The sequence below is a fragment of the Sylvia atricapilla genome, chromosome 1 (assembly GCF_009819655.1).
Source record: "Sylvia atricapilla isolate bSylAtr1 chromosome 1, bSylAtr1.pri, whole genome shotgun sequence".
In the NCBI taxonomy this organism is placed as follows: Eukaryota; Metazoa; Chordata; class Aves; order Passeriformes; family Sylviidae; genus Sylvia; species Sylvia atricapilla.
The window spans coordinates 18,041,155-18,056,624 of NC_089140.1; the positions used below are offsets into that span (position 1 = coordinate 18,041,155).

Genomic DNA, 15,470 nt, shown 5'->3' on the forward strand with positions numbered 1-15,470 from the left:
CCCTTCAAACTGGAGACCCTAACTCACCTGCAGAAATGCTCTGGGTGACCAGTAAGAAAAAAAAGCGAGTGATTCAAATACTTTTTCATACTGAAATAAAGTAACGAATGTCTTTTATGTTTAAACAATAATGCTAAACAAAACTCTGTGGTAAGTACCAAAAAGAGCACACAGGTTTTAGAAGCAAGCTTGCTAAATCATGATTAATCCTAAGCCTTTCTTAAAATTGAACGTGAGAGCTCACACTCCTTTTAATTTATTCTAACCATTGATGAAGTCAGTCAAGGGCAGCCATTCATTAGCACAGTCTTGCTAGATTGTTTACAATTCTTCTCTCTCCCTTGTCCATCAGCTTCCAGTTGGGAATATCTTGCACCAAAAAATGGGAAAAACCAGAAATTTTAGAACTCATGGCAGAAAAAAATGGAGCAGACTGGACAATGCAAAATAAATAGTTAATCCCAAGCCTACTTGGTTACATTTTACAAGCCTGTAGGCTCTTCTTTTGGTCTCCATTGATGTTTCTACAAATACTCTGCTTTGTTAAAGATAGTAAACTACTTCATGAGAGGCAGAGTACATTCTGTGCTTTCAAAAAGATCAGTTTAATCCACTGGTGGCATCACACCTCTTTAATAAGGTTTCCAAGTGATGTGAGTTTGCCTTGGTAGTGTTCTCTGATTCAGTCCTTGTAGGGTGCAAAAGCTTTATATTCAGTTATCAAAAAAATGGGCATTCCAAGTCTCAAACGCTTGTATATATTGAGGGGTGGATTGAGCTGAGTAGGAGTGCCAGTCAGGATTTGAAATGCACAGTAATCCAGAGAATTCATCTCCTCTCTATTTTCCTAAGTGCTTTACATGGGAACCAGATCCTGACTAGATTTCTAAGATGCAGGTAAGGACTCACTGAAACTTCAAAAGAGGTTTTACTGTCACATCTTGGCCCTTCGGTTTTTTTGTTAGTGTCTGGACCATCATTTAAGTTAGTTTGTTAGTGTCTGGACCATGAACATTTAAGTTAGTTTGTTCACCAGTTATCTGTGCAGTGAAACAAGCAGTGTTGCCTGCAATGCAGCATGAATGCAGTTGTGGAGATGTTTGATCCAAGAGATAGAATTACAGTCATTTAGGTTGAAAAATACCTCTAAGAACTAGTCTGTAACAGTGTGTCTTTTTCGGAGTACAGCTACAGCCCAACTAGATCCCAGTCAGCCTCTCCAGTGGAGAAACTGCTTGAGAAGAATTCAGGCAAGCATTCAAGCTCACACATCCACGCACGTTACCAGGCTAGCTCAGCAAGAGAGGCAGAAGGCTCCCAGCCCCAGATCAATTCCAGCAGGTGTTTACTCCATGTGCTGAAGGTGGATTCCAGAGGCCAAAAGAAGGGGCTCATATGGATGTTCTCAGTTATATAGTGTCTCAGGTTCATAGGTAGTACAGGGGGCAGGGCAGGAGACAAGTGACTATAGGGAAGACAGAAATTGGACACCAAGCCCCATAGCCAATAGGGAAACAGGGAAAGGAGATACCATGGGGAAGTGATGGACTTGAGAAACCCAGAGGAAAGATTGCACAATGTTTGCAAGGAACCATGGGGAAAAGCCTTTGTTACATCTGTGATATCTTTAATCTTCACTTTTCCAGGGAAAGGCAGTTGGACATTCCTTTAAGGGCACAAGGGACTCCACACTAGTCCAGCTATTAACCTAGCACTCCCAAATCCATCACTAAACCAGGTTCCTAATGGAGATGCCTCTCTGTAGGCACTACAGGCAACAAGGTACCAGGTTTAGTCATAGCTCTTAAGTGTTTAAATACTGTCCCAGAAGGTCTTTCATCTCCCATTTCTGTATGTGTGCTCCAGCATGAGTTAGCACCCTGCACTACCAAAACCTTGCCATGTAAATCCAATAGAGGCTAGGGTTACAATTATGGTTAAAAGAAAGGAAGCCCAGAGCTGCACTGAGAGTTGAGTTAGAAAGGATGTGGGCTGCAAAGAGAGCTTGGCTGGAAGACTGTTTTGGATTTGGAATTAAAGAGAGGTGACGGCATTTGATTGTGTTTACATCAGGATTAGAGTTAAGGCTGGGAGAAAGAGCAAGCTTAGAATTCCAGCAGGAGGAGAGTTAGAGAGGGGCTTTTATGGAGAAATCTAAGTTCAAGGAACTTGGCAGGGCTGCGTGGTCTGAGGCTCAGCCTACTCTTATGGCTGGAGTTACAGTTGAGGTTGTTTTTGACAACACAAGAGAGTGCAGTGCTGCAGTTAGAACAGGCCTAGCACACCTGGGGTGCATGAAGAACTTTGTTGCGAGAACTGTTTGTTGTGACTGGTGCTCTGCAGTCCTGTTCTGAAGCCCACCATACAGCTTGTGTGAAGGTTAGGGCTGGTGCTGGGAGCCAAAGACAGCCAGAGAGCCTAGAGCTCCAGGTGAAGGGAAGCTTGAGAGCAGCTGATAGTGAAAAGGTTGGGCCACAGAGATATAGTTTGCCTGCAAAAACTTGTGGTGGAAGCAGTGGCTGAGGGGCCTGGTCCAAGGCTCAACATAACTTCTAGATGTAGGGTGGGGTTTGAGGTTATGTTTGACAGAAGGAAAGAGACAACAGCTGCAGCTGGCTCAGGGCTAGAAAGTGACTGTCACTGGGAAGTGTAGGCTGCCAGAAGAACTTGGCAGCAAGAACTTCCTGCTGTGGGCACTGGCACCACATCCAAAGCCAAGCATATGGTTTTGTTTGAGGCTTAAGGTTAGAGCTGAGAGACACAGAGGACCTGGAGCTGCAGCTGGAATGGAGCTCAAAAGGATGTCGTAAAAAAAAAAAAAAAAAAAAAAAAAAAAAAAAAAAAAAAAAGGTGTAGGGTAGAGGAGAATATTTTATTGAGGGCACTGACTCGGGGTCCTGGTCTAAAGATCTGTGTTAATGTTAAGGTGGGCATTTGGACAGGGAGAGCCTAGAGCTGCAGGTGGAGGGAGCTTAAAAGAAAACATCAAAGGAAAGGGTAGACTGTGAGAAGAACATGGCTGTGGCAGTGTTTTGGTGTGAGCAATGGCTGGGGACCCTGCATTGTGACTCAGCATAAAACATTTGCCCTCAGGGTTAGTGCTAGAACTGGGGGAGAGAGAGCCCTGGAGCTCCAGCTGAAGGTAGTTAAATGAAGTTTGAAAGGGCAGTCTAGGCTGCAAGAAGTAGACCTAGAAAATTTTTACTGTGGACACTGGCTGGAGGGTCTCAGCCTCTGTTCTGTTTTAAGGGATTGGATTACAATTGAGGGAAAGAGACATCCCAAGAGGAGTGTAGGCTGCAAGTGTAATCAAGTTTTGTCTTTTTAAGTGATCCTTGAGTCCAGCTGCATCTATATCATGGATTCAGTGGAAAACTTGTGCCCACATATGTTCCTACAGGAAAGGCAAGTACAGGCAACCATCTTTGTTTGTGGTACTTAAAATTGAAGAGGACAAATCTTTGCCTCAGACTTTGTCATGTAGATAGCTCAGGCCTTTGAATTTTTTTTAATTCTGCTGAAATTGTTATGGTCAACATCTTTTATTCTTCTGATAAAACAACCTTCTTTAGTGAGAACTCATATTTGCAGGGAAGAGCTCTTCAGAATCTGTGCCAAGATGACAAGAAAGTCTTCTGGAAAAAAGAGCAACTTCTTTCTTCAGTCTTCCCTATAAAAAACTACTAAAATGTTTGCTATTTATTATTTATTATTTATAAATCAGAATGCTTCACTATATGGATTTATTCTGGCAAGACGATGAAAGACACGTATGTGGCAGATGTTAGTCATGTTGATGTGTGCAGCATTGCACAATGCTCAGATGTCATGTTCTAAGTGTAATGTAAGGGATAAAATGGGTACTGAACTCTTCCGAAAGTCTGACTTCAAATCTATATTTAGGCATCTAAGTGACCTGCTTTTATTCAAAGGTGCTGACTACTCAGCTGCTTCCATTGACTGCAGCAGAATATTAGGGATTTTTTTGTTGTTGAATTTATTTTCAAGAACAAAAATTACAGTTTAGTATCCCTGTAACTTCTAAGTAATTCTGCTGAAAAAAAATTTAAAAGGACAGAAAATTAAATACATCTGTGTTTTGTTCTACTCTCCATAAGATGAAGGAAAGGGACCATATAATAAAACCCAGTAACTGTTCCCATGCAGGAGGGAGATTAAACATCACTGATTTGGATTCCAGCATGATAGATAACATTGAGATCACTATGGCAAAAGAGAAATGGAGACGTGCAACACATTTTTAAATTTATTAAAGCCTCTGTTGGGGTCCCAGACTCATGTATTGACCTTAGTTGCCCTGAACAGCCAAACCTGGGAACACAATCTGCCCAGGACCTCCACTTAAGCTCAGGTAGGGCACAGTTTTGGTGTTTGCCTGAGCTACATTGTAGGTATACCTGTTTCCAGCTCTGTCTTCTGGCTGTACCTTGGGCCTTTATTGTAGGTAGCTTGCCTGCACCTGTTTCTGGCCCTGGATAGACCCTGTGCCAGCACTGCATCTTCTTGGATCGACCTGGTTCATCACCTCAGCTTCTCTGGGACTGCTGATGTGATGTGTGCTCTTGCCGGCACCCTGCTCTGAGTGTGAGCCCTGTGGGCACGTGCCTTGTCACTGAGAGCACTGGTTGTGGTGGGATGACCATCACTTGTGGTTTGTCCACTCATAGAGCTGCCCTGCTCTTGCTTCTCCCTAAGCATCTGGTCACCTTGCTGAGGCATCAGCTGATGAACAAACCAGTATCTACAGCAGGCAGCTCAGTTTGTATCATTCAGAAGCTGACGTATGACGGATGGTAAAGGCACAGGAGATGCATGCTCTGTTACCCGTGGGTACTGACCCCGAACAGTGATGGGAGGCGTCATTCAGTTCCTCATCATACAGCGGAGCAAAGCGTATGTGGTGTTCGATATTTCTGAGCTGGGCAGATGTGCTTTTGCAGGATGTCACCTGTCACCACATCCTCTGTGGCCATGGAGGCAATTCAGAAACATTGTGCTGGAGGTGTAACAGCACAGTGATGCCATAGGGGTGCAATACTCTTGCACGGGACCGAGCGTTCTGTATTGCTGCACGCCGACTGTAAGGAACCACTCTGCTCAGGGAGCTGAGCTAGGGCGGGAGCAGCTGCCAAAGCCCTGCCGCAGAGATACCTCTCATTCCTACAGATGCCTTTACAGAGAGGGAACTGGAACCGGAGCGACTGTCACACAAAGTGTACAAAGTTACGGTGTGAGCAACTAGCTAGCTGAAGAGTAGGGCGACGCCAGGTTTGGTCTCCCAGAGAGGACCGTGAGAGGGCCGGAGGGCGGCGGACGGTCACGCCGCTCTCCCCCGGGGTCGCGGAGGCAGCCCCGGCCCCGCAGGCCCCGCTCCCTGAGGGAGGGAGGCGCTGGCGCGCCCCCGCCGCCCGAGGCCGCGCAGGCGCCGCGCGCTGGGAGCATGCGCAGTGGGGCGGCCGAGCCGGCGCTCCGCGGTTCCCGCGGGGGCGGGGCGGGCGCGCGGTGCGTGGCGGGCGGGCGGCGGCCGCTCCCCGCGGGGGGGGGCGGGGGCGGGGCGCCGCGCCGAGCGGGGCCATTTCAGCCGCCAGGCCGGGATGCGCCCGGCGTCCCGCGGCTGCCCGCCCGCCGCCCGCTCGTCCGCGGCGCTGACCGCCCCTGCCCTTCGCTCCTGCCCGCCCGCCGCTCTACCCCGCGCCAGCCGCTTCCACCTCTGCCGCCGGCAGCGCCATGGCGGCCCCCGGCAGCATCGTGCCCGTCATGGCGAGTAAAACCAAGACCAAGAAAAAGCACTTCGTGGCGCAAAAAGTGAAGTTGTTCCGGGCTAGCGACCCGCTACTCAGCGTCCTCATGTGGGGGGTCAACCACTCGGTAAGCGCCGCCGTTCGACCCACGCAAGCCCGCCCGCCTCGCTGGGGCATCGCGCCCGGGGGCTGCGGGCACGGGCGGAACCGGGGCAGGCGCGTCCCTCCGGGAGCCCCCGCCGCCTGCCGCCCCTCGCCCGGCGGGGTCGGGAGCGCGGTACCGAGCGCGGCGCGGAGCGGCTGCGGCGCCCTGCCCGGGCGCGGAAGATGCGCGGGGGCCGTGCACGGTGCCCGCGGTAGCCCGTGCCCGCCCTTTCGCCCCGCGGTTCCGCTCGGCGGCGGCGGGCGGGAGGTGTCCGGGAGGGGACCGTGCCGCGAGCGGAACCCGAGCGGCTCCGCTCCTGCCGCCGGCCGCGCGCGGGCGTCGCGTGGATGTGCTGCAGTTGGGAAAAATCCCGGTTATCAATGGGAACTGGCCAAGTTCGTCCCGTGTCCGTGCAGTTCGCTTCTGCAAGTGTCCGCTGCCGGTGTGCGCGGGGGAGGGGAAGAGGAAGGGCTTGGTGTGGTAAGGCGGCAGAACTGCACCATTTCCGAAGTGCTCCATCACCCTGCGGGGACGGGCGGCCCGGGCTCCGGGAGAACCCCCGGCCGGGCGCTGCTCTGCGTTAAAATTAGGAGCCTGGTAAAGGTGTCACATGGTTTGGGCATTACGAGGCTCAGGTCGCAGCTTTGCATCTTTAAATAGCCACCGTGGCAGGTTAAAAGTGTAGAGCCCAAAGATCGCCAAAAATCGGGTATCAGGGCAGTTGAGCAAAAAGCGTATTCCCTTCTGCTGGCGGAGCGAAGCCTGTACGCCCGTGTCGGGTTTGCATGGGTTACATCTGCTGCTGAGTAACGAGCCTGTAAGAATGTCAGTGTGCAATTTGAGATTAGACTACAAATTTTGAAACAGCCACATGAAACCGGCAGAGCAGCCTGTAGTACTTACTCGCTATTCCTTTTGTTTCCTACACATCTATATCCCGTGAGTCTTTCTCCTGTGTGGATGTTTCAGTAGTTTTTGCCCAAAGCCTGGAGTCTGTGCATCAAGATTGAGCCCTGTTAGAGCTGTGTTAAACAGCACAGTGTCTGAAGTGAGGATCATGGGGAAATGCTTTGGCTGTATGTACCAGACAGAGAAGAAGCTTCAGTGAAGTTGAATACTCTGCTTAAGGTAGCACTGTGAGTCGGTAGGAAATGGTGACAAAAGATTTCAAGTTTTCTGTAGCTCAGTTGTGAGCAGTGACGTCCGTTATCATGAACTGATAAGACTGTAGTTATTTATCTACAGAGCAGAAATACCTTTAATTGTGGAACTGCGTGATATTCTGTTAGCCTGAATTTGGCTTAAATGCACACATTTCTTTTGCTCCTCTTTTAGTGGCTAGTGTTACAGAAAATTCCCAAACAGGCCTCTTTAATGAAAGAAAACAACCTGGTAATTGCAGGGTGAGAGATTTGTACTGAATGGCAGTGTGCTAGCTGTTCACTGTCTCCCTGAGGAGAGAGGGAGAAGATCACAGATGAAAGCAGAGCTCTTCCTGTTGCAACAGCTCATTGCTATGTGAGTTCACACTGGAAATATCGCTACTTTAAGAGGAAAGATCTCTTCACTGCAAGTAATACCCAAGTAAATAGTGACAAATGCAACATCATACGTTATCCTCACCATCCTGCAGTCGTGTGCTGTAGTGTGCTGAGCTGTTCCCAGTAGAAAATGTAATAAAGTGTGTTGGTTCATGCACAGAAGATTCAAAATTGTGAGCTGAAATCCTTTCATTCGAGAGGCTCAAGAAGCAACACCAGCAACACAGCCGGCTCAGAGAAAAGAGGCTTCACGTTCACAGGAAGGTGATGGTTGTAGGTGTGAATATCTGTTATGTTCTGCAGATGGCATTCCATTTCCTTACCCCACTGCAAAATGTTGTCATGAGTAATGCTTGGAGGCCCTGTGGAAGTGAAATCCCGCTGAATGAGAGAGCATGGAAAAAAAAGTTAATTTGATGCGTCCAAATTAAACATCTCTTCTTGGCCAAGAATGCAGCATTGAAGTGTTGCAGGCTCCTCTGTTAGATGCTTTTCCTGTCATTTTGTAATGCTTCATGTGGCACTGTCCAGCAAATGAAAATAAGTGTGCAGTGTGGTTTAACTCTGTTATCACAAGTAAGAGTTTCTCATGGGAGAAACACAAACAATGTGTGTGGGTTAATTAAGAGCAGTAATTAAGAATCGCTGGGTTTCTTAGCAGAATGAACAGAAATCCATAAGCAAAGGCTAGGCTAGGAACTGAGCATAGATCATAGTTCGTGATACTTAGAACATAGTAATCATCTGAAAAATTATATTTAAGACTGCCTGTAGTGCCTGTCAATTAATGAGACAATAGAAGTCTTTGAGTCTTACTGTCTTGGGCAATAAGTATTGAAGCAGTGAAGCTGAGATGCAGTTCCTTCATTTCTGACGTTGCTGCATGTTTTGGAAGGAAGGACTTGGTGAAGACAAAAAAGGAAAAAGGTGATTTTTCTGCAGTTCACTAACTTTTTAGTCTTAGTACTATACTTGGTGGTTGTGTTTTGGAGGGTTTTCAGAGTTTGAAATTGAATGTGAAGAAGTTACAGAAAAAAACCCCCACCAAAACCAGCAAACTGTTGTCTAACTCTCCTGTCCGAGGAGGAAACTTGACTCTAAAGGGAAAACCTCAACATTGCTGCCACAAAGCTGAGGGCTGACAGCAGAGGTGTGAATTCTTAAGGGGGGGCGGGAAATTTGCAGAGGCATGACTGTTACCACCCAAGGTTCTTATCAATTACCCGCCCATTCAGGAAACGGTAAGCAGCTCTCTGATGCTGTTTAGGTAGAAGTAGAGAGATAACTAATGCAGAACCTTGCTTGGTAGTACAGTCAAATTCTGTAATAACTTCAAAGGGCACGTGAGAGGAAAACATGCGAACATTGCCCAAATGTCTTAAGAAGCAAGAAAAAAAATGTGTTCACATTCAGAGCTGTAAATTCATTTCTCAGTGTTCTGACATATGCTGTGGAATGAAGCTTGCTGGTAAGTGAAAGGGAAAGCAACTGTGTCCCATTTTGTAGATCTGATTATAATACTGATGACTTGTAGCAGCAAAGACTAATTGTCAGTGCTTGGATCTTGCAGGCATCTGCATCATTAGCAGTTGATTTTTATCTCAGTCTTTTACCCTGTGTCAAAGATAATCTGGCTGTGCTGCTGAAGTAAATATTTAAACTCAGTGGTTAGTATGACTTAAAGCTATATTTTTAACTAGCACCATAAGTGTATTTAATTTACAACTGTGTGATAAATAACATTCTTACCTCTATATTATCACTGCTGCTGGATTTCCAATGATTGTTGGAAGGAAGGCGGCATATAACTTGCTTTCTATGCCTAAAAAGGAAAGCCGCAGATTCTGTGTTTTCTGCATCCTATGATAATCATCCCAGGCACAATGATGGTGAGTGTACTGTCACTAGAATTGGTTGCCTGCTTCTGTTATGAGCTTGTTGGGAAAGCTGGGAATTTGTAGTCTTAGGTCCTTCAAAATATCACCCTGAAAGATAGCAGAAAACTAATACGGTGGGGTTTTTGTAACTAATTTTGATGTAAAGAACAGACGGCTGGAGAGCTTGCCCACTGTGTCAACCATTAAATTAAATGTGTTTAGGAGAAGAGCGTGAATGCCTAATGAAGTTATTGAGCATACTGTACAAGTTTAAAAAAAACCCAACCCAACCAAAAACAAACAGCCCCCCCTCCAGCCCCTGGAATCTGTAATCGCCATCTGTTTCTTGGATGATTACAAGCTGATCCAAAAATTTAACAGTGCCTGACTTCTCAATGGCACTTGCTGCCTAATAAGCAAGTGGAGAAACAAGAATACATGGATAAAATTACTTCCCCCCAGCAATTTGTGGAGTACATAAGGAGTGTACTTTGTGTGGCTCGAGAATTTAACACAAGATAAACTCCATGACCTTCTTCAACTTATCACATGAGGCACTGTGAGCTTGATGCTACTGTTGCACTCTTCCTTGTATTCTTGCTTGATATTTTTAAGGGAAGTGGAACAACGCCAGGACAGAAAAATGAAGACAGAGTGATGGGTCTCCTATTTATCAGTGTATTGGATTCCTTCACCTGAGAGTTAGAAACTCTAACTCTAGAGGAGGTGGGGCGAGGGGGAAGCATGACAAGTAGATGCATCTTTCTCCTCCTCTCATGCAGTAAGATGTATTTGATCACATTAAGAATGCTTCTGTATCTGCAGAAAGCTATAAAATGTCTATTCTAGTCAGTTTTCAGTTTTGGAGTTTTCTTAGTTAGTATAATGATCTTTCCTGTTACAAACTTTTATCCAGACAAATACACGAGTAGTGCACCTATTAATACCTATCGTTATGTTTTGACCTGCCACTGGAGAACTTGTTAGGTAAAGTGGAACCTCTTGATTGTGGCATAGATCACTTTTCTTAGTCCTGACTTACCTAGCATTTGTCCTAAGAACTTTCTGTCCTGACACATTGTACAGGTAGGAAAATGACACTGAAAAAGTGTCATTCAGTTGTTCTGTAGGAAGATGAAACCTAAGTAATTGAAAACTAGGTGTTGCCTTCTGTAATACAAATTCCATGTTTGATTAGTTTTCATTAAAGGGTGAGATCAGTGACAAAACCAAGCCCACAGTACTTAGTGCTAGTGGTATGCCTTCGAAAGTTACAGGAGTTGATAACTTGTGTCCATATTTTTAATATAGTCTTAAATGATAATGTGACTAGTGGCACCCTGAGGATGTAGAACCATAATGTTGTCTCATGGCACTGGCTGTCAGCACAACAGGTTGGTTGGAAATGATCTTGAAGTGGGGAGGGCTACTCATCACCTGTCCGGTGTGTTCTTACTATTTGTATTTAATGCAGAATATTACTGCTGTGGCTGTGTTGTAAGTGGCTTTTCAAAACTAAGGCAAAGTAAAACTAAAGGTATTAATCAAGAATTTCAGCAGTGAGCTTTGGAAAAAGCCCATCTTTTGAATTGCTTAATGGAGGTGGTGTTAGACTATGGGAGAAGACTCTTTCTAAGATGCTGGAAGAAACAATGTATTAAAAAGCATTGATTACATCAGAGCAGATAATAAAGCAATTAAAACTATTTATAATAGTCAGTTGGGCAGTCAGCCCAGATGTTTGCATATAGAGGGAAGCAGAACAGGAAGAGCTATTTATTGAAGACTTAGTTCTTTTTTGGGTGTCAGGCTCTGTGTACTGTAGAAATTAATTTGATACTGCTTTTGCAACTGAGTGGATAGACTAGTAAAAATAAATGGTAAATATTATCATTAGGTTAAGGGTAGTAAACATGCCTCCATGAAATTCAAATGGGAGTGATATTTCATGTCCTTCTGTAAACTCTTGAAGGGGGCATATACAGTAGCTTCTGTTAGGGATGAGAGCGGAAGAGCTGTGAAGGAGCTCTAGCAGCAGTTTCAAAACTACTTTCTGTAGTTTCTTCTCAATCTACAGGATCAGGTGCTGCAAAGGCTAGGGTTATTTTTTTTTTTCCTGTGGGTTTTTGAAACTGAATTTCATTAACCCTAGCAGAGGGGGCTGGACAATGTTCCATGAAGCAAATAGGCAGCATGAATTTGTTTTGTTGGCTCAGCTTAGTTGTCTTATTTGAATATCCTGCACCAGATGCCTTAAGAGTCTCTAGGGTATTATTTTTGTATTCCTTGCTCATTAAAGCAGACACTTACATTACACCCATTGCCCAGGCCTGGTAGCTGTTTATTTTCCTCCTGTAGTTTCAGGGTGGCAAACTTTATTTACAGTAACTGACTCACTCCATTATTCAGTTCCTGCTCTACAGTCCTGTTTTCTGTTCTTCCTTGAAAACGTCTTGTGCCTTAGGGATCCTTACATTGTGCAACCTCATGACAACTTTACAGTAAGGTGAAACTACCCATTATTTACAGCTCTTCAGTGTGATCTTGCCAAAACTAAGCACTTGGGAGTTGTAGTCATTTTGGCTTATGGGTCTCTTGACTTGTTGAGAGGTTAGTCATCGTGGTTGTTAACTATGAGGTTTTAAAGGTTTGAAAGTAGTACATATTCATCTCTGTACTCCAGCATGAATTATTTTATGTTTACTTCCAAGGCATATTTCCGTGTATTTCCGTTTCTTTTACTTGGTACTTACTATACAATATCTAACATAAGTTCCGATTTCTCTCCCTCATTTTTGCTGTTGGTAACCCGTGTGTTTGCACTTAGCAAAATAGTTAAAGTAGTCTAAGAAATTGCTGCCTTGGTATGGATGGTGGTGACAAACCTTGTTGGTTTTCATAGTCTGTATGCTGGTAAATAGTGAACTGGGTTAGCTTTGCATTGTTGAGATGGTGACTTCTTGCTTGTGGTTTGCTACATGATCATCTGTCTTACAATCTTCCTGTTGAGCCTGGGCTGTTATATAATAAGTTAATTAGTTTTATGTTAAGAGATTGTTTAATAAGGGTGTTGTGAAAATTGTTTGAAGTAGCTGAATGCTGTAGTGATGGATGTCAAACTAAAAAGAAAACGTTAGCTTTATCTTCAAAGGATGGAGTTGAATAGTTCGTAGTAGAAGTACTTAATGGCCATACATGTTTTAGAGTACTTGATTTTCATCAGGCTTGGTGAAACAGCTACCTTGTGTAGCAAGGTAGCTAGTCTAATCCAGCTCTTTTGTGTGCATTAGAAGCTCCCAAGGCAATCCTAATATTCTTTACAGAGCTGTGATCATATGCATGATCTTTTTAGATCATAAGACAAAGCTGAAAAAAATTAATTTCCTTATGTGCCACTATTAGAAAGCCTGTGGAGCTCCTTGGTGAGATTAAGATTTACAGAACCACCTTTCAACTGCTTGAGCGAACTGGTTTAGTCTTTTACTTTTCCTCATCTCCCTCCTGGTATCTTAGTCATATGCTGTCTCACAGCTTGGCTATACCTGTGTTTGCATTTTATCAATCTCTGCCATTGCAGTCTTCCTGGTTAACAAATTCAGCTGTATCTGTTTACCTTACTAGTTATTACTCAGCTCCAAAGTAGTAATCCAGCAAAAATAATACATTTTGAGGAGTTTTTTAGATGGACCATAATTCATTGGAGTTCATGGTCCAGCTATGCAAACAGCTGGGCCAGCACAGAGAACATGGAGTTGATGCAAAAACAGAAGAGATGGAGGAAAATAACTTCCTTGTAAGGAAGTGCCAGTTTAAGCCAGCGTAAGGTTTGACAAACTACAGCTTCCATAATACTGAAGCCTACTAAAGCTGGGGCTGCTGGACTGGTTTCCATTCTCTCTGGTACTGGTCTGATCCTATGGCAAGTTTATTTGGGGAGATAAGCTAACAGAAAAGTAAATGCAGGGAAGTGAATGGGGTAGGTGTTTTATACCACAAAAGGCCATATTTGTGGCAGTCCCAGCTAAAAGAGGAATTGCGACCACTGCAAGGAGCATAAAGGGAAGAGGATGTGTGTGTACTCAGAGTGAGTTTTAATAGTAGCTTTGGGACAGTTGGAAGGACTTGCGTTGCTCTAGAGTGGGCTCTGTGACTGACCACTGATCTCCTATCTATAGCTCAGTTTCATGTGTAGTAACCTCAAGTTAAACTGTTGTCCACAATAAAAAAACCCACTTGAGTAGGGAACTCTCACTGGATTCTGCACTTTGAATGAGGAGACCTTTCTCAGCTATTTTAGTCTCTTGAAATAGTAGTGTATTTTGAAAAAACACAGAACTGTCTATATGGCACCCAGTGGTTTCTTTACAGTCTTGGTTTTTAGAACATGATAAACCCTCTAATTTCATAACTTGCATATCCAGAGACTAAATGTCTTCGGAAAAGTTGTAATGGTTTCTTGGGTGCTGGAGTTTTTGAGGTTGCTTTTAGAGGTAACTGCCAACACCTGGAAGAACTTTTAAACAATAACAGTTCTTGAGAATCCTACCTTTAAATAGTCTCCTGCAGCCTATGAAGTAGCTGTAGCAGTCACTTTTTTGAAGGGTTGGGGAGAGAGGAAAACACCCAGCTTGGTTACCCTAAGACCAGTTAAAAGAAAGTAGCTTATTATTAGTTTTACCATACTGAACTGAAATTGAGAAATATCTGATTAGCTTGTGGTGCCAAGCCTCAATAATCATGTTGCCCACTGTTTTGTAGACCTTTGCTAGATCATGCCGGTACCAAAAGCATTTTTGGTACAGCAGGTTATGATGTCACTGTTGCTGGCTGTGCTTTTTATTTGTTCAGTGTGCTTTTCTCTCTCACACAGAAATGTAAGTTTTCTGTAGTTAGTGTTTATTGGTGTTATGGTGTGGTGTGACCCTCGTGGGTTGGATTCTGGGTGATTATAACAAAACTTTCTAGAGGAGGTAAGAGAAACAGTTGTTAACGTTTGTGGTTGTTTGGGCCCTTTACAATGTGCAAATCTCAAGTATTATGGTTTCCTGGAGCTGAGCAAGAGTTGCAAGATTGACATAACAAAAGCAAGGTTGCTAATCTCCGAGCTTCCTGCTTCGGTCTTTCTGACTTTTTGTATTTTGAGCTGAATATACAGCTAGTTTTAGGCGACCAAGTTGCAAAATACCAAAAATTGAGAAAGCAGTTGAGTTGAGGAATGGGATATCTATTTTTACTTCTGGAAGAGGAAGGACTTATCAACACATGCTATCTCAGCTGGCTATTCAAAAGAGCTGGTTTTCTCTCTGGGAATGACAGCAGTCTTAGACAAGCTGACTTTACTGGAAAGCCCATTCCAAACATTCTCAGTCACTGCAAACTTGCAGGTAGAGGGCTCAGAAATGACTCACTCAAACTGAAATGCAGTGTCAGATGCTTGACACCAGCTTCCTGTGCAGTGCCTTGGGGTTGATGCAAATTAAGGTGTCCCTGCTGCTCTCAATGTGTGTTCCCCCTGCCCTCAGCAGCAGAGGAGAATTGAAAAGAAATTTTCTCGTTCAATAATTCTTTTAGGTCTTAAGCAGAATTGTCACATGAATATGCTTTCAATCTGGCTCGTGATTCACTTTGCAGTGTGTGGTATGTTAACCAGCCTTCTCCTGTGATGACACAGTGGACAGGACCAAACAAGAAAAGCTTTCTGGATATTCCTCAGGCTTACAGAGGACAAGTGGTAAAAGTCATTTACAGAAACAAAACCTTTGTGCTTGTTAACAAACCCGTGTACCTGCTTGCACACAAAAAGCGCTGCAACCACTGATTTTGGAACCTCTTGCCCATTCTGTTCCTGATATAGCAGCTTTTCCAGCTGTTATTTTGGGCTTCAGCTGATTCAACAATGCTGCTTTTTCTTTCTACCTACAGCTGCAGGCGGTTGTGGTTGGTTATTTCATTTGAGTGAGCAATGTCCTTCAGGCTGTGTTGGCTCAGGGATGTTAATAGGGTTCAGATGTCTGTGAGCTCACATAATCTTGCACCCCTTGTTGCTCATCTGCTTGTTCTGTTGCAGTACATCAAAGCAAAACAGTATTGAAATACTGAGTATCTTGACCATTGCTAGTGCACTATGCCTTTTTCTTGGTGTAAG

At 44.5% G+C, this 15,470-nt stretch overlaps 1 protein-coding gene across 1 annotated transcript in view; it reads left to right on the forward strand.

Moving 5' to 3' along the window:
* Positions 1-5,587: 5,587 nt before the first annotated feature.
* The window catches only part of PIP4K2A (phosphatidylinositol-5-phosphate 4-kinase type 2 alpha), a 108,765-nt gene continuing 98,882 nt past the window's right edge, over positions 5,588-15,470 (forward strand). The window contains exon 1 of the mRNA XM_066316273.1: positions 5,588-5,889. Coding sequence (XP_066172370.1) covers positions 5,749-5,889 — 141 coding nt within the window. The 5' untranslated portion in view covers positions 5,588-5,748. The remainder of the gene's footprint in view (positions 5,890-15,470) is intronic.